The following is a 25209-nucleotide window of genomic DNA, read 5'->3' on the forward strand; positions in this document are numbered from 1 at the left end:
AAGAAGGGAAGACATCCCTGATCAGTATCAGTAAGAAATTATGATCCCTCATAAAATCATCCAAGGTTAGCTTCGAAAGAAAAATTGCCAAGGACTCCAAAGTTATGTCAATAATCTAAGTGGCAATGCTCAGATCTGCTCGGAGAATGGCAGAAAATACACCGAACCGACTGATATCGCCAACATCCTGGCAGACAGGTTCAGTGCAAACTTCACCCCTAAAAGGGCCCATAACCATACCAGAAGAATGTAGAGCCCCTGAAATCACAGACAGGTTAAAACAGCCCTTTCCAAAGCCAAAACCACAGCACCAATGGGACCGGATGGTGTCCCAGGCTGCATCCTACATGAGCTCAAAGATGAACTAACCCCTCACCTAAACACACGATTCAAACTCAGCCTCTCCACAGGATTTGTACCCATAGAGTGGCACACAGCAACAGTTATAACGCTCCAGAAAGGTGGCGCCACAACAGACCCCGGGAACTATCGCCCTATAAGCCTGACTAGCTTGGTCTGCAAGGCTATGGAGTGGAGCATCATGGAACTCATTAACAGAGACATTGGGAACCTCCAAATGCTGGATCCTACCCAGTTTGGCTTTGTTAAGGGCAGATCATGCCTCCTAAAGCTGGTGGACTTCTTTGAGACAGTTACCAGGGCTATAGATGAGGGAAAGGTGGCACACAGCCTACCTAGACCTCGCAAAGGCCTTCAACACCATTCTGGTATTATAGACAAGCTCACCAGCCTGAACATAAACCCCTATGTCACTAGATGGGTTGCCAACTGGCTCATGGACAGAACCCACATGGTGAGAGTTGCGGGGGCTAAGTCCGACTCTAAACCGGTTACAAGTGGTGTTCCCCAGGACTCAGTCCTAGAACCCCTCCTTTTTGTCATATGCTTCTCAGAGGTACAGGCAAGCACAGGAGGACTATGGCTGACCAAGTTCGCAGATGACTGCAAACTAGGGGCTTTAATTGACTCTCCGGTTGACACAGACATCCTCTAAAAGGGCCCCAAGCTAAATGCCAAAAAGTGCATAGTCATCCCTTTGGAAAAGGCAAAGTACCCACAAACTACCACATAGGTGCTAGTCCCCTAAATACAGAAGACATAATAAGGGATCGGGGGACCCAAGTTGATAGTAATCTCTCCTTTGATAATCACATTGCCAAAGTGGTTTGAAAATCCTTCTATGTGGCCCACCTAATCACAGAAGGGATCATATCCAGATCAAAAGAGGTCATTGTGCCCCTCTACTCATCACTCATCAGACCCATCATAGAGTACAACTCCCCATTTGGGATGTACCTTACAAGACACCTGCAATAGCTGGAAAGACCACAGAAGTACCTCACCAAGAGGATCACTGGCTTCAAACAGATGCCCTATTCAGCTCGACTGAAGAAACTCCAGCTGTACTCGGTTGCATACCACCTACTCAGAGGTGATCTCTGCCTTACATACAAGTCCATGTCCAACCCAGAACTGATGGACATGCTCCACCTAAAGAAAACCATATCCCCTTGTGTCACATGCTCTAGGGATCTAAACCTCACCACAACAATAAATAGGACATGCCGGAGGGATAGATTCCTGTCCCAGAGACTTCCCATGCTTTGGAACAAGATTCCAATCTACATTAGGCAGAGCTCCTCACTAACACTCTTCAGGGGAATCCTTGACAAGTGAATGGGAAACAGAAAGTTTATGCCAGGGATCACTGCAGTGGCTCTGCTGGACAGAGGCACCTAAGGGGGCAGCAAAAGCCAACACATTCTGGCTAGGCTTATAAATGCCTTCGAGCAGATAGCCTAGTACCTACCTATGAAACTATATTTAGTCAGAGAATGCATGCTAAAGTCCATTTTCATTTAAGTCACTATGGAACTGGGTACAGCACTGGAAAAACTTCAGAAATTATTAGATCTTTTTTAGAGATGAGGCAAGGGTTTGAAGCACAACTAGTGGATTTTATTTCCTTGTAAGTTGATACTTTTTAATGCCCAAAGTATTGGTAATAAGCACAGTGAATTAAGCATGTTAACCAGTTGCAAAGACTATAGGTGGCTAGAAATTGCTAAGGCCTAGAATTCAATTAATTTGTATTTTCCAGGGTATCGTAAATATGAATACCTGAGAGAACTTAAGAGGTGGAAGAATACTTGTTCTGATTCATGATTCAATCTCTTCAAAGTTAATATCAGTTAATAATAAAATGGAAACCTTAATAAATAATGTATTTGAAAATAAGGATATAAGATAAGACTAATAATTTGCAATCGATCCCTTAGTGCGGGCACTTGAGTCATATACAGAAGTTTTAAATTATTTAGAAAGCTATCTGAATTCAATATATTTTGTTCTTTTGGGTGATTTCAACTAGCCTGATATTAACTGAGGAAATCTTATTTATAATAGTAAAATTTTCTCAAACTTTCATGGATATATAGATTATTTAAGATACTAAACAGATGCCAATACACATAATGATAAAATAATAGATTTAGTTGTAAATAATCAAAGGCAGCTTATTTCTAATGTGATCATTAGCACTGTGTTTGGTGGGTCTGATCACAATTGTATAAGATTCTCTTTAGAAAGTAGAGTACGTATATCTGATCTAAATGTACTTATGACAAAAATTAATCATACATTGGTTAAGGATGATTTGATGAAGACTAACTTCAAGGAGGTTAAAATGAATGTGGTAACTCAGTTTTGGAAACTATGTTATATAAAGGGGTGGAACTCATGGCTAAGAATATAGTTTATAATGAAAACAGTTACCATATTGGTAGAGTAATTATTTGTTAATATTCTATAGGAAAAAAGAAAGACATTATGCTATGTGAAGGCTGTCAGACTAGCCAAATAGAATTTTATAGATAATTCTATCATTTGTAAATATTAATGTAAGACACAGGCTTGTTGTCTTAAATGGAAAAAAAAACTGCTGTTAGATGTGGAACCGAAAAAATGAAACAACAGTCCTCTCTGCTGACTACGTAAAACATGTTGTGACCCTTTGATCCAAAGTCGGCTCTAGCCTGTCTAGATGAAGAGATTCTTTCTATTGTTTTAACCAAGAGTTAAATTGCTAGATTTAAACATGCAGATGTATTTGCATTGCTCTGCTTCCTGACCAGCTGCAAGATAACACAAGGAGATGTTAAGAATGTAAATGTAATTTCTGTTAGCCTGGAAATCCAGGGAAGTGTGAAGAATGATGCAATGGGAACCAGGAATGTGATTTTAAAACAGACAGAATCAGAGAGAATTAAGCATTTTTGTCTTGACCATCCAACTCACAGCACTGTCTTGCTTTATTAGCAAGTTTATCTTAGATTTATGTTTTCTCTTAGAAATAGCTATAAATTAGAAAGATTAGACTGTGTTTTTCTGTGATGTCAGAACTGTACTACTGAATTATTTTAAGTATTTCTCTGTGATCTCTGAACTCTTGACTAGCACTGTGTAGTAAGAAGTATTGTCTTGTGTTTTTAGTATTTATTATTAAATATTTGTAAACCTTTCAACTGTGGCTGTTTTGTGTAGAGATAATTTAAGCTGTAGAGTACATTGCATATTTATAGTGATTATTGTACCACATCACTCTAATAAGTCTTGACTGTTTAGTTATACTACCAATTGGATAATAATATTACACAGTAATAATTGGACACCCTTTTAAGGGCCTTTGAGTAGTTGATAAATATTAGCTGGGTTTTGGCAGTGATTTCTACCGTATAGTCTGGGTAAAAGGGACACAGCTAGAAAACCTGTGCCAGCCTTCCTCAGGAGTGTCTGTGTGGTTGTATAAACTCTTATCTCAAAGTAAGTGTGTGTGTCAGCTACTTGGGTAGGGACACGAAGCACTGGTTGGACAGAGAGGGTGCTGGAGATTTTAGCTTGCCCAGCTGACTGAGATCTGGACCCTATAGCTGTGCCACTGGGGAGTCTTATTGGAGACTTGGAGAGTAAGGGAGTGACCAGCCCTGGACTGACTGTGATCTCTGTGTGCTCTTAAGGGAAACTGCACTTTACTGTGTTTATTGGTTATCCTTTACTCCTATATGAGACGCCCCTCAATGGTGTTAGTGGTGAGGATTGAGGCTCCTTTATTGCTGGGCCAGGGCACGGACATCACATATTAATTGTTTGGCAGCGGTGGGATATCCACGTCACATATTAATTGGTGGCAAATTCTAATTGGCTTGTAGTGGTGTGGGTAGAGTGAATCCTGTAACTTGTGTACAGTGAGCTCTGAAGGTGTTTTGTACTGTAAAATAGCCACACAGTGAATAAGAGTTCAGATCACAATTGGCTTATTTCTTTTGTTAGCTCATTGGGGTGAGTAAGCAGCATGTCAGCAGCGGAGTATGGAAAGCTGACAAGGAGCCAGATGGCTGAGATGTGCCAGGCTAGGGGACTGGTGCATGGAAACCTGACTAAGTTAGACTTGATAGCAGGCTTGGTTACAGATGCATCAAAAAACAACAACCAGGAGGACAATCAGACTGGCAGTGGAGGTATAATACCCTCAGAGAATGGACTGCTCAACCTTTCTGCAGAGGACTTAAAAATCCATCTGGAGCTAAAGAGACTTGAGTTGGAGGCCAGGCGTGTGGAAATAGAAGCAATTGAGAGACTGAGGCATCTAGAGAGTGAGGACCATGAGAGACTGCAACATTTGCAGGCTGAGGAGAATGAGAAACTGCTACACCTAGAAGCTGAGGAAAAAGAGAGGCGGAGGCAGCATGAAAAGGAGATACTGACTCTTCACCAGAGTCATGGAGGTAATGGGTAAGGGAGTAACTGGACCCCAGAAGCATAACAGGTCAGTAAATTTATTCCACAGTTTAAAGAAGGGGATAATTTTGATTGTTTCATTCATATGTTTGAGAGGGTATGCAAACAGTATAGTGTTGACCAAAGGCTCTGGGTATGGTTCCTGACTCCCTTACTCCATGGCAAAGCTGTAACTGTTTTCTCAAAAATGTCTGATGTTGCATGTTTTGATTATACTGTGGTTAAAAGTCATTTGTTAGAATTGTTTAAGCTAATACCTGAAATGTATAGGAAAAAGTTTTGTGAGCATAGATGCAAGGCAGATGAAAATGTGTGTGAATATGTTGCTGAACTGAGCACTTATTTCCATAGATGTGTGAGTGGGTGTCAGGTCACCACTTTTATAGGGCTGGCAGACCTTTTGGTGAGGGAACAAGCCCTTAGCACTTTCCCTGAGGACATGAGGACCTGGTCAGCTGATGGACAATGTGCTACTTCAGATGAGTTGGGGGAGAAGGGAGAACTATACCTAGCAAGCAGGGCAGCCCTGCACAGGAAAGGGACCCCCAGTACTGCTTATGGGTTTAAAGGAACCCAGGGTGGGTAGCACAGACTGCCACAACAGAATCTGCCAGTAGTAGGGGAAGCCACTAGTCCAGGTACACATCCAGGACCTGGGGTTAAATGTTTTGAATGCAACCAGTGGGGCCATGTGGCATACAGATGTCCACAGAGTCAAGGTGGGGAACAAAAGGTGAGGGAGCCAGAAAGTGGGAAAGACAAAATGCCAATAGAAGGTTGTCTTGAGACAACAGAGGTACAAAACTACGATCCTGCAGATGTCCTGATTGGGAAGGATTTAGATGAGGCAGTACTATGTGCTTATGCAGTTACACACAGTCAGGCTAGGAGACAAGCATGTGGGTCTGGTAGCAGGGGGAGACCCAGACAGACTGAATACTTGCAGCTAGGACTGGTGAGGTGGTTACTTCAGGGAGTGAGATATGCTGTAGCAGTGAGACTGAAGATGAGCCACAGCTGCTTGTGGGTACTGATGGTCCCTTGGACAGAGTGACTGCAAAGGTAGAGGTGAGTAGTAGTACCCAGGCTGACAGTGAGGCACTACTGTCAGAGGGTGCCAGACTTCCTGTGGAAGAGGAGCTAGGAAGGGTTACAAGGAGAGAGTTGAGACAGGCTCAGCTCTCAAACTCTGCACTGCAAGGCCTAAGGCAGGTAGTTAGGGAGGCACCTGATTCTCAAGGAAAGGGGGAATCTGTATAGTGGGAAAATGGTTACTATACAGAGAGTGGACCCCTGTGGGAGGGCTGCAAGGTGAGAGAGTACAGCAGTTGGTACTGCCTAGAGCCTACCATCTGGTGCTTCTAGCCATAGCCCATGATATTTCCTTTGCAGGTCATATGGGCATAAAACATACAAAGAGGCATATTATGCAGAACTTCTATTGGCCTGGAATTTCCAGAGATGTAACAGGGTACTGCAGGACCTGTGAGCACTGCCAAAAGGTAGGCAAGGTAGGATACAAGGTGAGAGCGCCTTTGCTGCCTTTGCCTGTGATTGAGGAGCCATTTCAGAGGGTAGCTATGGATATTGTGGGTCCTCTGAGTACCCAAATTCCACAGGGAAAAAGTATATCCTAGTGGTAGTGGATTATGCTACACAATACCCTGAGGCAGTGGATTTGTCCTCCATTGAGGCAGAGAAGGTGACAAAGGCTTTGTTAGAGATTTTCAGCAGGGTAGGTTTCCCAAAAAAATACTGACTGACAGTGGTGCCAATTTCATGTCAGACCTGCTGGCTTGTCTGTGGAAGTCCTGTGGGGTGAAGCACATGAAGACCACCCCCTACCATCCCCAGACAAATGGTCTTGTTGAGAGGTTAAACTCTACAATCAAGTCCATGCTACGGGCATTTGCAGATCAGTTTAAGAGGGAGTGGGACAAACATTTGCCCCATCTGTTGTTTTCTTACAGAAAGGTTCCCCAGGAATCCACAGGTTTTTCATCCTTTGAGTTGCTGTATGTGCATAGGGTGAGGGGACCTCTAGATTTAATTCGAGTTGAGTGGGAAGGTGAGTGCAAGTCTCACCAGGAGTCTGTTGTGGCATACGTCCTAAACCTCAGGATAAGGTTCAGGGAACTCATGGGCTTGGCCCAGGAGACCCTGGCATAAGCCCAACAACAGAAAAAATTGTGGTATAACAGGAATGCTCCAGCTAGAGAGTATGCTGTGGTGCAGCAGGTAATGGTTCTCATTCCTGTCAGACACAGCAAGCTGCAAGCGGGTTGGGAGGGACCCTACAAGGTGTTAAGAAAGGTAAATTATGTTAACTACATGGTGGAACTGCTAGGCAGAAGCCAGGGGCAAAAATTGTGCCATTGTTAACATGATGCAACCTTATCATAATAGTGAGTCCCTTGTGCTGACCATTTCCAGTGGGTTGCAGGAGGAGTCTGAGAGAGATCTGGGGACTGATCTCCTCAGTGGGGCTCAGGCTGACACCTCAGTGGAAGGGGTAGCAATGTCCCAGCAGCTGTCTCCTACCCAGGTTCTAGAAATCCGAGCAGTGTTGCAGGAATTTTGGGACGTGTTCACTGGGAAACCAGGGTGCACCACCTGGGGCAGCACCAGGTGGATACAGAACTCCAAAGGCCTATTAGGCATGCCCCTTATAGAGTGCCTGAGAGAGTCAAACAGACTCTGAGGGAGGAGGTGCAGGAGATGTTGGAACTAGGGGTGATTCAAGAGGACAACAGTCCCTGGGCCTCACCAGTGGTGCTGGTGCCAAAGAAGAATGGCAGCACTAGGTTCTGTGTGGACTACAGGAAATTAAATAGTCACACTGAGTTGGATGCTTACCCCATGCCCAGGACAGATAAGGCCCTAGAGACACTGGGTGGGGCTAAGTATCTTACAACCATTGATCTTACCAAGGGTTACTGGCAGGTGCCCTTGACTGCCAGTGCTAGAAAGAAGTCAACTTTTGTGACTCCTTTTGGCTTGTACAAGTTCACAAAGATGCCCTTTGGGATGAAGAATGCCACAGCTACTTTCCAAAGGCTGGTAGATCATATACTAGCAGGAGCAGGAGCATTTGCCCTTGCTTACCTAGATGATGTTGCCATCTACAGACATTCCTGGCCAGAGCACCCTCAGTATGTCAGGGAGGTGCTGGGCAGACTACAGAGGGCAGGGTTGACCATTAAGCTGAGCAAATGTCAGGTGGGTAGGGCAGAGGGCTCATACCTAGGACATAGAGTGGGGAGTGGTAAGATAAGGCTAGAACCTGCCAAAGTGGAAGCCATTCAGGCTTGGCCTGCACCTGTTACCAAAAAGCAGGTGAGGGCGTTCTTAGGGACAGCAGGGTACTATAGAAAGTTCATCCCCAGTTATAGTACCATAGCTGCTCCCATCACAGACCTGACAAGGAAGAACAGGCCAGATAAGGTAGTGTGGACCCCAGCATGTGAGCAGGCATTCCAGAAGCTTAAAGAAGCTTTGGGAGGACCCCCTGTGTTAGCCATCCCAGATTACAGAAAATAATTTGTTGTGCAGGTGGATGCTTTGAACCATGGAGTGAGGGCTGTACTTAGCCAGATTTCTTCAGAGGGGGAAGAGCACCCAGTTGTTTATCTCAGTCACAGGCTCCAACCCAGGGAGGAAGCTATGCAACTATAGAAAAGGAATGTCTAGCCATAGTGTGGGCACTGCAGAAACTTCAGCCTTATCTGTATGGAAGGAAATTCACTGTTATGACAGATCACAACCCCCTAACATGGTTAAAAAGAACAAACCAGGAAAATGTCAAGTTGCTAAGATGGAGCCTAGGGTTGCAAGCATATATGTCAGTGCTGCACAACATTGGTATTAGCAATGCCAATGCAGATGGGCTCACAAGACAGGGAATGGGGTAAGGTATACTCAGATAGACATAACCCTCTCAATCAGTGTTTCTCAAGGGTCACTTGAAAAACTAGCTTGAGTTCTCAGGGGGGTGGGATGTGAATGCTGCCAGCCTAGCCAGATAGAATTTTATAGATAATTCAATCATTTGTGAATATTACTGTTAGATACAGGCTTGTTGTCTTAAATGGAAAAAACTGCTGTTAGATGTGGAAATTAAAAAAAATGAAACAACAGTGCTCTCTGCTGACCATGTAAAACATGTTGCGACCTTTTGATCTAAATTTGGCTCTGGTCTGTCTAGATGAAGACATTCTTTCTATTGTTTTAATCAAGAGTTAAATTGCTAGATTTAAACATGCTAATGTATTTTTATTGTTTTGCTTCCTGACCAGCTGCAAGATAACACAAGGAGATGTTAAGAATGTAAGTGTAGTTTCTGTTAGCCTGGGAACCCAGGGAAGTGTGAAGAGTGATGTAATGGGAACCAGGAATGTGATTTTAAAAAAAGAGAGAATCAGAGAGAATTAAGCTTTTATGTCTTGACCATCCAACTCACAGCACTGTCTTGCTCTTTAAGTAAGTTTATCTTAGATTTGTGTTTTCTCTTAGAAATAGCTAGAAACTAGAATGATTAGTCTAAGTGTTTTTCTGTGATTTCAGAACTGTACTACTGAATTGTGGTGGTGCTGCGGTAGCGTTGCCACCTCACAGCAAGACATTGTCCCATTCGATTCTCAGCTAGAGCATCTTTTGTGTGGAGACATGGATGCGTGAATGGCTGTACCTTCGTTGAAGGTTGCGCATCAGGGCTGGCAACTCGGCACATAAAAATCTACTGCCAATCATTAGCGGACTGGAGTTCCGCTGTGGCGACCCCTAACCGGGAAAAGCTGAAAGACACAACAACTACTGAATTATTTTAAGTATTTCTCTGTGATCTCTGAACTCTTGACTAGCACTGTGTAGTAAGAAGTATTGTCTTGTATTCTTAGTATTTATTATTAAATATGTTTAAACCTTTCAACTGTGGCTGTTTTGTGTAGAGATAATTTAAGTTCTAGAGTACATTGCATATTTATATTGATTACTGTACCAAGTCACTCTAATAAGCCTTGACTGTTTAGTTATACTACCAATTGGAAAATAATATTGCACAGTAATAATTGGACACCCTTTTAAGGGCCTTTAAGTAGCTGATAAATATTAGCTGGGTGGTGGCAGTGATTTCCATCGTATAGTCTGGGTAAAAGGGGCACAGCTGGAGAACCTGTGCCAGCCTTCCCCAGGAGTGTCTGTGTGGTTGTATAAACTCTTATCTCAAAGTCTGTGTGTGTCAGCTACTTGGGCAGGGACACAAAGTACTGGTTGGACAGAGAAGGTGCTGGAGATATTAGCTTGCCCAGCTGGCTGAGATGTGGACCCTATAGCTATTCCAGTGGGGAGTCTTATTGGGGACCTGGAGAGTAAGGGAGTGACCAGCCCCTGACTGTGATTTCTTTGTGCTCTTAAGGGAAATTGCACTTTATAGTGTGTATTGGTTATCCTTTACTCCTATATGAGATGCCCCTCTCTGATGTTAGTGTTGAGGATTGAGGCTCCTTGATTGCTGGGCCAGGGCACGGGCGTCACATGCTATATAAGAGATATCCTTCTAAGGTAAACAAAACTAAACTGAGTAAGACATGGAAGAAATTAAAATTAAAATGTAGGCAGAAAGAATGAAATATGAGAAGAAATTTGCATTGGATACCAATTATATTAAGGCGTATTATAAGTACATTATTTCTTTTAGGAAATCTAAAAGTACAACTGCTTCTTTAGAGGTTACCAGGAACAACATAATGCATAATAGAGGGACTGAAAATGAATTTAATAAGCATTTTGTATTGACATGTGTAAGCAGTAGCAATTGTAATGGTTCCTTGCAACTGCTGGAAATAACTGACTAGGAATGTCTTGCTATTTTAAAAGACATGGTGATTAGATCACTTTAGAAGTTAAACAGAAGTACCTCAGTGGGGCTGAATATTATTCCCTCTATTATTATTATTATTATTATTATTATTATTATTATTATTATTATTATTATTATTATTAATCTATAGATAGAATTAATTCCCATATTAGTTGATAGACTTAATTATTTTCTGTGTAAAGATATTCTTCATTATTCTTGGAGGTCATCATATATTACTCCAATATATAAAAATGGTAGGCGAAATGAAGTAAGAGATTACATACCAGTGAGCTTAAACTCACTTAGCAAATGCTCTGAAGAGTTGTCTATTGGAATTTTTGGAAATGGATGGGAAAAAATTAATTTGGCTGACATTTATCAACATGAAGTCATGATGAATAAATCTACTCAGACTGATCTTATCAAATGTTGTGATATGGTGACTCTTGTAACAAGACTGAATTATTTTAGTGTTAGTAATATTTTTGATTTAACTAAGGCATTTGATGTACTACTTCACTGAAGAATATGTGAAACATTTTTTTAAATAAATACAGTCCTTGTCTAATAAAGTGGATTACAATTTGGCTAGTAGGTTGCCCTCAGTAGTTACTAATGGGAGCCATTCAGGTTCACTTCCAGTGGTGAAAGGAGTCCCACAAGGTTCTGTGTTGGGATCTTTGCTGTTTGAAGTTGTGTTTTCTACGTTCCCGAAGAATTCAGTTAGTTGATATAATAAATGTGTAAATGATTATAATTTGGGCTTTATTCAGAGTGACAGTAATGATTATGTATGTATTAATTGCTGTCCGGTTGAAATAGATAATTGGGCAAGAGTTTTGATATTAACTTTAGTATGACTAAAAATCATTTTATGTACTTTGAATGGTGGGGAGGTTAGCACAATTGTTAAGGTGTTTACCTTACAGAAACAAGGTGACGGATTTGATTCTCACATGGGATAATTGGCTAGGCTTAAAATGGCCCACAAGGGGAGTTAGCCTAGTACTAATCAATGAACAATATAAGTATATACCAAGAGAGTCATTATTTATACAAGGCTGTAGTGGGGGCATATAATGATTTGGGTATTTTGATTATGACCTTTTCCTTTATAAAACATGCTGACTTAATTGTTTATAAAGCTATGAAACAGCTGGATATATTTTTGAAAGAGATAATACCAAGAGATGGATAACATTACATCTGCATAAAACATTTATTAGGCCAGTTTTGGAGTACAATAACATGTTTTATAATAATAAAGAACTGAATTGGTAAGAATCAGTTCAAAGAAAGTTTACAAAATGAATTTTGTCTTTATCTGATATGGATTATTTTGAAAGATGTAATTAGTTGTGTTTGTTCACAATACACTATCATTATTTTAGATGAAATTAATACTGGCTTGCAATGAGTTAGATAATGACGTTTTATACTCTACGAATGTGAAGATTAATGATAATGTAAGGACACATAAACATGCAAATTGTTCATATAAGATCACTAAATGTAAGATACATATAAGAGTGTTCTTTGTGATGCAAAAAAACAATATAACAAATAAATTGCCATTGTGTATACAAAATTCTCTATCAATTAAGGCATTTAAGGAAAATCTTGTTATATGGATGGGATACTGGCTATATGATCCAACATTTTGGGCATCTATGTTTCTTGATGGCATTGGGGCCCGAACATTGGCTAATGAACATATGAAAATATCACTCAGTTTGAGAGGCCTTAGAAATTCATAACTAAAAATGTCAGTGCCCTCAAAAATCTTAAGTTATCAGGACAGACTAATATCCCTCCATCTTTACTCATTCTCTCATAGAATCTTCAGTGAAGGTCTGTGTCTAGACTTTTAAGCCATAAAAGTCCCAAACTTCATTAACCTCCTAGTCATTCATAGAGAAATACCCAGTAAAGGAACTAAACCTTCATCACCAAATAAATAAACAGGCTGGTATGAAGGATAAAACTTCCACTACATGTCAAACACAGTAGCACTCTTAACAACTTCAAGGTAACAACAGATAATTGGATGGGCAAATTAAAATTCTCCCTTGATCTATCTTGTCCTGCCTTCCTCGATGGAACCTTTGAATGCAGGGCTTTGGCTAGGATTATAAAGGCATGCAGACTGATTGCCTAGTAATTACCTATGAACCCCACAACTGACCCCAATCCTACACCTTTCTGTAGAAACATAATTTCTCTAAAACTGACACTATTCAAGCAAATTATGTCTGAAGTTAGTTATATGATTTCTTGACTGTTTTGTTTCATTTTCCAGTCAGTTTTACTGTGTTTTCAATATGGTTAATTTTCAGTCACTAATGTCTGATTGCTTTATATTCATACATTAGTGCATTCACCCATTTGACATATATTCATATGTGTATGTATGTTTGCATATCTCTCTCTCTCTATATATATATATATATATGTGTGTGTGTGTGTGTGTGTGTGTGTGTGTGTGTGTGTGTGCAGTCAAAGTGCAGTTTATTGAATGTATAATTGATAATTCAAAAGCAGTTTCAATTGGGGAGCATTTGGAATTTCAAAGATCTGTTTGATCAAAAAGTTAAGTGATATTTCAGTAGGCATGGGAGTGTCTGTCTGTGTATTTAGAGGTTAGGGTTGGAGATAGGTTTTGATAAGGGCATAGCTTCATTTCATTTTGCTGTGTGTGTGTGTGTGTGTGTGTGTGTGTGTGTGTGTGTGTGTGTGTGTGTGTGTGTGTGTGTGTGTGTGTACACATGTAGATGTACATGTGTATAAGGTTAAGGGTTAGGTAAGGAAATAACTCTATTGTTTTACATGTGTGTGTGTGTATGTGTGTGTGTGTGTGTGTGTGTGTGTGTATTTGTTTGTCTGAGCTTTTCTTGTGTAGTGGTAGCATTATCAGCATTTTTTTAAGATACGGTATAGGGTTAGATTTATGGGCAGTATTATCATTAGAGTTGGCATGCATCACTAAGGGGGGCATAGGGGGATTAATTTATTTGCAATAAGAAACTCATGAAAAGCAGGAGAAAAATAGGAAATAAGCTTTGATCTGGATTACACTAGAACATTTGATCAGAAAGTAGGTCATTTGTGAGTCTTATGGGGGGCAGTGAAATGTTGGAGTGGCAATAAACAAGGGTAATGGATGAATGTATTTTCTTTATAGAAATACAGTGGATATGGTTGGAAAGTTGGCAGTAAATCTGATTCTACAGTTAAGTTCTGATACAATGATACAAGTGCTAGTGATGGATTTGTACGAATGCAACAGGAGTATAGCAGACAAAGAAGGAAATAAGCAAAAGCAATTGCAACTTTAACTGGACCTCTCATAAATGTTGCTGAATACAACAGACCGAGATTCTGTTTCCAGCTTAGCTATATTGTTGTGCTTAATCGTAGGACAGCCAGACTGAGAAATGTATGAATGAAGATATGGATATCACTGAATGAGAATGATTAACTGAAAGCCATGTAGATTGCTACATGTCCAGCTGTCCACTGTAGAACATAGCTTCATACTACCATCCTGACTGCTAATTGGCAAGGAAAAAAAGACCTATCATTTTTCACTGGAGAAAATAAAGGGTCTTCATTACAACTGCTTTTACTATATGTGCCAACGGCTGCTACGGACAAAGAGAATGTCTTAGTTGTATTATGATGACAACAGGTAAGTCACCATATTGAACCAAGTCTAGTCTCACCATTTAACATCATATGCTTCAGCTGATCACCATAAAAAGTGTGAAATAGTAGTGTTTTAATAAGATGTAAATCACTATAGTATTGGTTAGATATTCTGCATCCATCCAAGATTTATATCTTGGGGAATCAAGGCATAAGTAGACAGAAGACATTGTTCTCATATAAAGTTAGAAGGCTGCCCAAAATGTTAAAATATCTGCATAAATATCTTATTTTAAATATACTGAAACCGAAGATGATCCTGTACAATCATATGCAATGTGGTTCTGTTCCAAAATACATTAATTATAAACAATGACAAAGTACATATAAATCGGTACTTTCTGCAGCCTGTATTTCTTTACTGAAATAAAGTGAAAATGAAAAACGATTATCAAAATAAAATCATACATCAAAACAGAAATGATATAAACTCTGTAGAATGTGTTTTTTATAAAAAACACGTATATACAGAAAGCTAAAAATATCTATTTTTACTTCTAATTCCAGGCTATATAGGACATTCAAGGACAGCAAGTATTTATATATGTTGATGGAAGCGTGCTTAGGAGGTGAACTGTGGACAATTCTCAGGGACAGGTAAGGCTTTATCACCAAAGGGCATAAAACTGTGCTTTCTAATATAAGTTACAAGCATTGCTCACTTTTGTAGTGTCATCCCAGCTGAACTTGTGTTAGCATTAAAGCTTTGTAGCCAAATTTGAATACAATTTTCATTTTCCTTAAATGACTAAAATTTACATTAAAAATACTGCATCATTCATTTTATGATTTATGTTCCTTATTAATGTCAATATGAATGAAAGGTGTCTTTTTGATCTCATCCAAGTTAGTTTATTCCCCCTGACCAAACTCATGAGTTTGAGGTACTAAAGAACTCAACACATTTTGAATACTGAGTCAAAAAAGAGTGATATTTCATTTACAGGAAAGACCAGTAAAGCTAAAACTTTCAGGTTTTCTTCCATGCCACTTTGTATTATGCCTTAAAAGTGCAACAATTTTTCCTCGGTTTTACAGAAAGCAAACTGAAGACATGAATAGGTGGATCCAGGAGAGGCAAGTTATCCTACTTTTTTACACTTTCATTTTAGTAATCTTGCTGAAAAAAGTAATTTGTCACTCATTATATATCAACATTCATTTGTTTCTTATCTTGAATGAGAAGCTAAAAGGAGAAATTATATATTTTTGACTTATTATGGTAGCTTATTGTCAATGTGCCCCAAAGTGTAGCCTGCAATATTTTAGGTCCATTTTGAAGATAGTTACAATATGCACGACACCATGGATGTTGATATCAAAACCTTGGAGCATTTAAAATGGACACACAACAACCAGCGGCATGCAGAGGCTTCCTGCTGAAAAGCACTTCATGGCAGAAAAACATGGATGGATAAACTACCTATAGGAACCAGAAATTCATGAAGTTGAGAAATCACATCTAGGCTGCAAAATAATGATAACACATCTCCTTTCCTGGTTTTGTTATCAGAATCAGTGACTGATGTCACACACAACACAAATACTGATTATAATGGAAGGGTAACTCGTACAGATTTTTATTCATGCATTTGTGTTGATGCATTAGTGGCATTAATTCAGTAGTTACCTTTCTGCTGGACTGAACATCAGTAGTCCAAAAGTAAAGAGAAGACTGTGACAGTATCTTTCTCTTTTTCACTCAACCAAAGAACAAACGTTTTAAGATTACCATGATTGACATGTAGCTTTCTTACACTATGTATTACCGGGATGATGAATATGAGTAAAACCAAAATTATATTCTTTCACAATTTTCTGGACAATGCATAAACATCATGGAAGACATAGGTGGCTGCTACAGATTCATTTTATTGGAAGTATTCACATATCCTAAATATATGTGAACGTCACGTTTGCACAATAAGATGAAAGTAAAATATTAGTAAATGCTTGTGAAGGGAAGGAAAAGGCAAAAATACAAATTTCTCTTGCTTATATTTATATATATATATATTTATATATATATATTTATTTATATTTTGAAACCTCATTTAGGAACTGTTGATGTATCAGTTAGAACATCCATATTAATGATTTATTTTATTACATATAATTTGAAATCATGTAAAACCTCAAATGCCGGTTGTTTGCTTTCCTCCATCTTTGCTCACAAAAAAGAGAGTAAATTATAGTTCAAAGAAAACGACTACAATTTGCACAAAAAACAGTAGATGGCCATTTCTGTGATATAATTCATCAGTAGATTTTATGGCATATCCGATATGGATAAAAGAAGAAGCCAGTTTTTGGGAGTTTGTTATGTAATATAAGTTGGGTCTGTGGGGAACAGCACTTTAGTTATACTCTAATACATTTTGTTCCATTTTAAAGTGTTTGCTTTCGAAATAAGGAAGAATCTGGACACATAACATGACAGGAGGCAAGTCTAACTATGTCAACAAATTCTGCTCTGTAATCAGAAACTAATCTTTTTTTTTACTACACTGGATAAACATTTTCATCTAATAATCAAATCCTAAGCATCTGTCAGAGAAAGGATACTAAGCAGTTTCATTGAATCACTTTAGCAACATTAGCTAAGTAAAATGAAACCCATGATCCTTATCAGTTGAGATATAGGTTAAAAAAATGATCTTAATATGTGATATGTGTGGTCTCTAAGGAATACCAAAAAAGATGACATTAAATGGATATGCAAGAGACAGCATGTATGCACTTTGTTGTTTAGTATCACATCAATAATTTCTGCAAATGGAAGAAGCATGCGAATCCTAACATGCTGGCTATTATTATGGGTACTCTAGTAAAGTGGTTTTCTGACATTATACATAACATGCTTCCCCTTACACCATTGTGCTTACTGGTGTATTTGTATGTGGATAGCTTGAGTGGTTGCAGAAATATTGTAAGTTGTTTATAAAATATTACAAATGTAATCATTACTGTGTTTCATGTGACTTATAAAATTCAGTTTAAGACCTAGAACCTAAAGAATACTATCACTGTAAAATAGTTTGTGCTGAAGGGTTTTCCATTTATACTTATTCCATAACCCCTATGGTTCCAGAGATATGAGCATTTGTTTGAAATGTGAGGACATAATTTGATTCTGTCAAAAGGCTTAGGCTCCGCCCATTGGAAGTTACAGTGCAAACTTCTTGAGCTCCACTGGCGTGAATGAGTTAAGCATAGTATAAACATAAAACACACTCTGGTAAGCAATTTGTCCTATCATAACACCAGTACCAATTTCACAGTTTCACTCCGAATCTCACAAGATTTATTAATTTTCCCTTGATGTATTCTGTACTTCATCTACACCTATTATACAAAAATACCCATCCTTTTAAATGCATACTACACCTTTTTACTCCACCAAACAGTCATACTCCTACCACTACATCAGCTGCACCAAACAGTCCTGCCACCCACTCCTTATATGTCATATATTATAAACCACTGTGTCAGTTTTAGTCTACCCTTTCCTTCTGCCACTGAGAGCAAACACTTTTATTTCTCCTATGAACCTAGCCAGTAGCTACTTATACTAATGCCCTTACCATTCCAAAGAAGGCAAAGCTTCCACAATTATTAATCCTATATTTGTCAAACTTAAGATTACGCTAACCCCATTCATCAGCATACTACTGCTATGTAGCTCTGTTGATACCAACCCAGGCTCAGAACTCAAAAATGTAGCTGTCAAATACAGTCTAATTTCAATAGCATTAATCAGTACCTGTAGCTTACTTAATAAACTAGAACAACTAGAATAAGTCACGTCTATGAATAACCCAGATAAAATAGCCATGGGTGAAAATCAGTATCCACATTCTTAGTCATCACTTCCCCAACAGCACGTAACGCATTAACTGTAGACTTGGAGCCAGAAGTAGAGGAGGAATACTTATCCAAATCAAACACAACATTAAAGTTTCAGTCGTCTTCTTCTTCTTTCAGCTGCTCCCGTTACGGGTTTCCACAGCAGATCAACTGTTTCCATTTTTTCCTGTCCTCTGCATCTTGCTTTGTCACACCAACCACCTGAATGTCTTCTCTCATCACATCCATAAACCTCATCTAAGGCCTTCCTCTTTTCTGGTTACCTGGCAGCTTCATCCTTAGCATCTTTTTCCCAATATACTCTCCATCCCTCCTCAGCACATGTCCAGACCAATATAATCTCGCCTCTCTGGCTTTGTCTCCAAACCTTCCAATCTGGGCTGACCCTCTAATATACTTATTCCTAATCCTGTCCATCCTTGTCACACCCAGTGCAAATCTTAACATCTTCAACTCTGCCACATCAAGCTCTGACTCCTGCCTTTTTGCCAATGCCACTGTCTCTAACCCATATAACATAGCTGGTCTTACTACCCTCTTGTAAACCTTCCCTTTCACTCTTACTGGTACTTGTCTGTCACAAATCATTCCTGACACTCTTCTCCACCTACTCCATCCTGCCTGTACTCTCTTCTTCATCTCTCTTCCACACTCCCCATTACTCTGAACTGTTGATCCCAAGTATTTAAACTCATCCACCTTTGCCACCTCTACTCCCTGCATCCTCACCATTCCTCTATCCTCCCTCTCATTCACACACATATAGTCTGTCTTAGTCCTGCTGACCTTCATTCCTCTTCTCTCTAGAGCATATCTCCACCTCTCCAGGGTCTCCTCCACCTGTTCCCTACTCTCACTACAGATCACAATGTCATCTGCAAACATCATAGTCCACGGGGACTCCTGTCTGATCTCGTCTGTCAACCTGTCCATCACCATTGCAAATAAGAAAGGGCTCAGAGCTGATCCTTGATGTAATCCCACCTCCACCTTAAATGCATCCGTCACTCCCACCGCAGACCTCACCGCTGTCACACTACCCTCGTACATATCCCGCGCCACTCTTACATACTTCTCTGACACTCCCGACTTCCTCATACAATAACAACAGTACAACATTAAAGTTTTAGTACTAGGACAAAAACTCCTCCACTAATAACCATGACCTCAACCGGCTATCCATACAGTTACACAACAACAACTCCGCATAACTAGTCCTAGTCATTGCCTAATGGCATTCCAAGCCAGCCTCCAAAAGATCAAACAACTGCGTCTGCGCAGACACGACATATTTTACAGCCAAGTAAAGAAATCATATTCCTGGGAGATGACAACCTGAACTTCTTGAATTTAGCAAAAACTCGTTTAAATTATCTTCTGTCAAGTTTTGAATTAACTAAAACTACTAAAGAGCTCACAAGACTAAGTTACAGATCTGGGACCCACTACCTATTAGACCTACTCATAAAAATATCTCAAAAATCTCAGTTAATAAACTTCTACCACCACCACCCCAGCTTTAGTGACCACTGTCTATAAAATTCTCCTTGAATTATGCCAAAACTAAACTTCAACCTATAGTTACCACCATTAAAAAAAAAAACAGCCCTAAATGATTAACTCTCAGAAACTTCTGGCCACCTATTCCAGTTAATAATAGTCCTAATGTTATCACACACACTCTAAAAAAGCAAAATGTTACAATACAATACAAACATTTCCACTTAGTCTTAAGGCCACTAAAAAAAACTAAACCAGTGGCTTTCTAAAGAGCAGAAAGTATCTGTACAAGGTAGGAGATTCAACTTGGCTGCAATGGGAGCTACACTACAATTGAAAACAAAGAAAACTTCATAGAGCTTAGAGAATAAACAAGCCATTAAAAGGCACAAAGCAAACTTCTCCAAACAAATCACAATTCGCTAAGAAATAACTAAACAGAATTTTAGGATCTAATCCACTGAATCACAAGCAGATGTCAACCAAAAGGCCAACTATACTTCAACTGATAATCACAAAAACACACACTTTTCCGCGAACAAATATTCTTTCAGTGCTGGCCCCAATAAAGGCTGTCCCTCCTACTGTTCCCCTTTTCAGAGGAACCTTGTAAATCCGAACTTCTACTGGTTAAATGGCCAAAAATAAGAATTACATGGATTTAAGGCCAAATTTATTGCACACAAAATCACAAAATACAATAACAACACGTGTTAAAACCTGGATTAAGAGCTTTCATCTCCCCTCCAGAGACTTCGTCATTCTGACTATACTTCAAGACAATAACAGCAGCCTCAGGGCCAGAAGACCCAATAGATTTCCTTATAGAATTCTCTGCATTCATCTCCCCTCCATGACAGTCCCCACCTCCTGCATCTCACCACTTAAAACCTCCACAGACTATACCCTGATATGACTTCAGAAGACTATCATCAGCTGAAGAAATTAAAAGTATATTGGAAGAAATCCCTGCTGATATATCCCTCCATAAAAAAGACAGCTTTTTACATGGGTCATTACACTTTTTGCAAAGACTATATACATCTCCTCTTTTCTGTATCTCCACAGTCTCTGCCTTACCAGTAATGTAATATCTGACATATAAAAGCAGTCTAAACTCATTCTAAAGCTTGCCAAGCTAATAGCCATACATGACTTCAGACACATTTCAGTACTCACCACACAAGGAAGGACTTTTGTGCTGCTTGACTTCACAGAAGTAACAGACTACATAAGAAAATGCAGCATCTTAATTCCAGACCAGCATGGCCTTTGGTCAGAGTGCAGTACCACAACCACCTTATACACATTAACAGGTGATTACACCACAATACAGTCAAAGCCCTTCTTACAGGTACAGTAGTCATTGCTAGCATCAAGGCTTTGATCTTGTTAATCATGATTTCTCGAAGTAATATCTTATTCGTGCAAGTATCAACACAGACTCACTGTCAATGTTCCAAAACGTCCTCAAAGACAAACTAAAGTTTAGATTGGAAGGTCTCCTTGCTCCCTTCTCATTAGGTATGCCCCATAAGGATCTATTTTAACTTCAGTATTATTTTCTGAATTCATCAATAATCTTCCAGCTGAATTAAAACAAACATCAATCCTCCGGTATGCAGAGGACATGGTCGTATATAGGGTCACTGACCCAAATGCTGCCATCAAAAAATAAATATAAAATTATCTTAACAAACTTTCACAATGACTTCCACAAACTAGAGTAATCCTCTGTACTTACAGAATCAGTTCCATGTAATTTCCCCAAAGATGCCAAATTTTGGTTAATACACTGCAACTGCAACAAGCCTACTGAAACCACACCGAACTTCAAATACCTTAGAATCCAGTTTGATCAGTTAGGCAACTTTCAGTTCTATATTAAAACAGTAAAATCAAAAATCAGCTGTTTGAGTTTTAGTAAAAAATTATTCCACACTTCTTATCACCACAAGTAAAAATGTCAGTTGGTAGGCGAGTATTACTTGTCCAACTCAGATATGGTCTCCCAATTCTTGCTAATGCAGTCAGTAAAAAATAATCTTTCTACCAACAGCAAGCAACATCTTCAGAGTTATCACCTTGAAACCCCAGACAGATCTCCACTGCTCTGTTCTAATAAAGGCAAATTGGCTACCAGCACAACAGGGTTGCACATTAGTGCCATAATGCATAACCTACAATTTGATTTACATTGAAACGTTACACTTATTTAACAAAAGAATTACCACTAATAACCTCCATTCACAATCCGCCTTCTCCCTAAACATGCCCCATAAGATGTTCAATGTCACAAAGCATGGCTTTTTTGTAATGGCACTACAAACATGGGAAACTTTAGCAGGAAATCTAAAAGAAATCTCATCCTGCAAAAGGCCAACAAACTGTACAGCTATCTGTATTACTCATCTCATTCCAGTCCCAACTGCTCATTAACAGAAAGCTAAATATGCTAGCATTAATTATTTCTTCTAACCTCCTTTCACATTATACATCCCCACTTTACCTATAAGCCTCAGACATTCACTCTCCTTCTCTCTAACCCTCCCTTACAATTTGCCCCTTTCCTTTATATATATATATATATATATATATATATATATATATATATATATATATATAACATGCACACACATATATATGTATATATATAGTTACAACTCAGAATAGCAAAACTCATATGACCAAAAGGGAGTTTGCCCACTGTTGAATGACTTTAGCGTTGGTGTGTATATATATATATATAAGTGGCAGGAGGTGTGAGTATGGGGGCTGCCTCTGCAAAAAACTGTTTTTCATATTTTGTGTGGGGGGGTGGTTGATCATTTGCTTTTAGATGTTAAATAATCGCTTTGTCTGTGTTCGCTCTTATGAGTGTTCTTCGCTTGCTGAAACACACATCTATATTGCTGTTGAAAGGACTAATGATATTATATCCCATCTACTCACTGAAATGATCTCTTACTTTCACACTTAACCTATGCATGCTACATTATGGTTGTACATTAGCCAATAGGTGCTACATTATGATAATCTATAGTTTTGTCTACATTGCTTTAAGTTTCTTCTATTTTCCTCTCAAATTGTAAATTCCTCTTTTTTGAGCTGAATCTAAAAATGGTGGACTAAGATCAGTCTTCTCATCTTGTTAACAAATACAAGTAAAATAAAATGAATGGAAGTAATACCACTGCCCTAGAACAGACTGCCCATCCATGTAAAACAAAGCTTATCCTTATCTATATTAAGATATAATTTCGATCTGTGGATGCAAAACAGAAAATTTATCCCAGGACTGAGCCCTGTATTACTAATAGAAAGATGGAACTCCTAAATACTTTACCCCATGAATAAGACAGGGTAAGGCCAATGTAACGCCAGATGGGATTGGTTGATTCAATCACTAAAAGGGAAATCGGCTAGATTTAAAATGACTTGCAAGGTCATCTGGTCCACTACTTACCTATGAACCTGTGAACCCTAAATTTACTGTGCTAAGATTATCATGCAAAATAAATTTTACACATTTATTCAACTCAGCAGCTTGTATTACATTTTATAGCCTTTGGAAAAAAACTATCTATCTATATGTATGTATATATATATATATATATATATATATATATATATATATATATATATATATATATATATATATATATATATATATATATATATATATATATATATATATATATATAGAGGAACACTTTATAACAGAAATATCGAATTTCAGAATCCCGAGATTATAAAGCCGAAAGCTTAAAATTCCGAAACCTCAGAAGTGCGAATTTCAAAATTCCGAAGTCCAGAGATGTTGAAGTAGCGCTTCCGGTGTTGCGGTTTGTGAATAGATAGCTGGAAGTTCTGGTAAGTATTTATGTGTAAGGATTTTGATGAGGGGATTTAGTGCGTGTCATTGTGTTTTGTTACTGTGATGTGTGTGTGCGAGGGGAATGTAGCTTGTATGGTGGTTTTCTGTGTTTGTCTGTTTAGTGCGACCTTGGAGTTAGTATATTTAAGTAGGGGGGTGTGGGGGGCACAGGGGGACTTGCCCCCCTGCTTGTATGTAGTGTAGGTTTGTGTGTGGGGGGGAAAGTGTGTGTTTTTGTATGTGTGTGGTGTATGGTTAGGGTAGGATTTGTGATTTTGAAATTTGTGCTTCTGGGGTTTCAGGATGTTAAGGTTTTGACTTTATAATCTCGAGATTCTGAAATTCGGTATTTCAGGATTTCGGGATTATAAAGTGAACCCATACACACACACAAATATATATATATATATATATATATATATATATATATATATATATATATATATATATATATATATATATAAAGTTATAGTAAATACACATATATATATATATATATATATATACATATATATGATCATAGTATATATATATATATATATATATATATATATATATATATATATATATATATATATATATAGACATAGATATAGATATACAGCCTACTGAACTCTACAACAGAAGAAAGAAACTGTTGCAAAAAAAGAGTAAAATCCTATGATTGGAGGATCTCCCTGGTCAGCCTCAGTAAGAAGCTGAGATCCCTCATAAAATCCTCCAAAGCTAGTTATGAAAACAAAATCACCACTGACTCTAAAGACAACCACAAAGCATTCTATAGCTATGTCAAGAATCTCAATGGCAACACTCAGATCTGCTCTGAGTTACAGCACAATGGCACTAAATATACAGAACCAACTGATATTGTCAACTTCCTGGCAGATAGGTTCATTGCTAACTTTACCCCCCTCTCATCCCCTAAAGGGCCCATCTCTATATCAGAAGAATGCAAAGTTCCTGTAATCACAGCTGCACAGGTAAAAAAACACACTCTCTAAAGCCAAGAACACAGCATCCATGGGACCTGACAACATCCCAGGCTGAGTTCTACATGAACGACAGAACAAACAGGCACCCCACCTAAGTACCATGTTCAATCATAGCCTCACCTCAGGCTATGTGCCCACTGAATGGTGCACAATAAAGGTTATCCAACTACACAAAAGGGGAGCCACCACGGACCCCGGAAACTACCACCACATTAGCCTGATAAGCCTGGTCTGCAAGGCTATGGAACGTATCATCATGGAACTTATAATCAATGACATTGGTAATCTCCAAACTCAGGACCCCACCCATTTCGGGTTTGTAAAAAGCAGATCTTGTCTCCTAAACCTGATAGACATCTTTGAAGTGGTCATCAAAGCCGTAGATGAGGGTAAGGTGGTTCACGCAGCCTATCTAGATCTCGCCATGACTTTCGACACCATCCCCTACTCTGGAATTATAGATAAACTCACTAAACCAGGTATAAATCCCTATTTCACAAGATGGGTTGCCAACTGGCTCACTGACAGAACCCACTCTGTGAAAGTAGCAGACTCCAAATCCAACTTCAGACCAGAGACAAGTGGAGTAC

At 38.9% G+C, this 25209-nt stretch overlaps 1 protein-coding gene across 1 annotated transcript in view; it reads left to right on the forward strand.

Annotated features, from left to right (window-relative positions):
* The window catches only part of PRKG1 (protein kinase cGMP-dependent 1), a 3380995-nt gene that overhangs the window by 3225599 nt on the left and 130187 nt on the right, over window positions 1–25209 (forward strand). Inside the window, exon 12 of the mRNA XM_044056419.1 lies at window positions 14891–14980. Coding sequence (XP_043912354.1) covers window positions 14891–14980 — 90 coding nt within the window. The remainder of the gene's footprint in view (window positions 1–14890; window positions 14981–25209) is intronic.

This window comes from Protopterus annectens, chromosome 14.part0 (genome assembly GCF_019279795.1).
Source record: "Protopterus annectens isolate FY-2018-M chromosome 14.part0, PAN1.0, whole genome shotgun sequence".
Taxonomy (NCBI): domain Eukaryota; kingdom Metazoa; phylum Chordata; order Ceratodontiformes; family Protopteridae; genus Protopterus; species Protopterus annectens.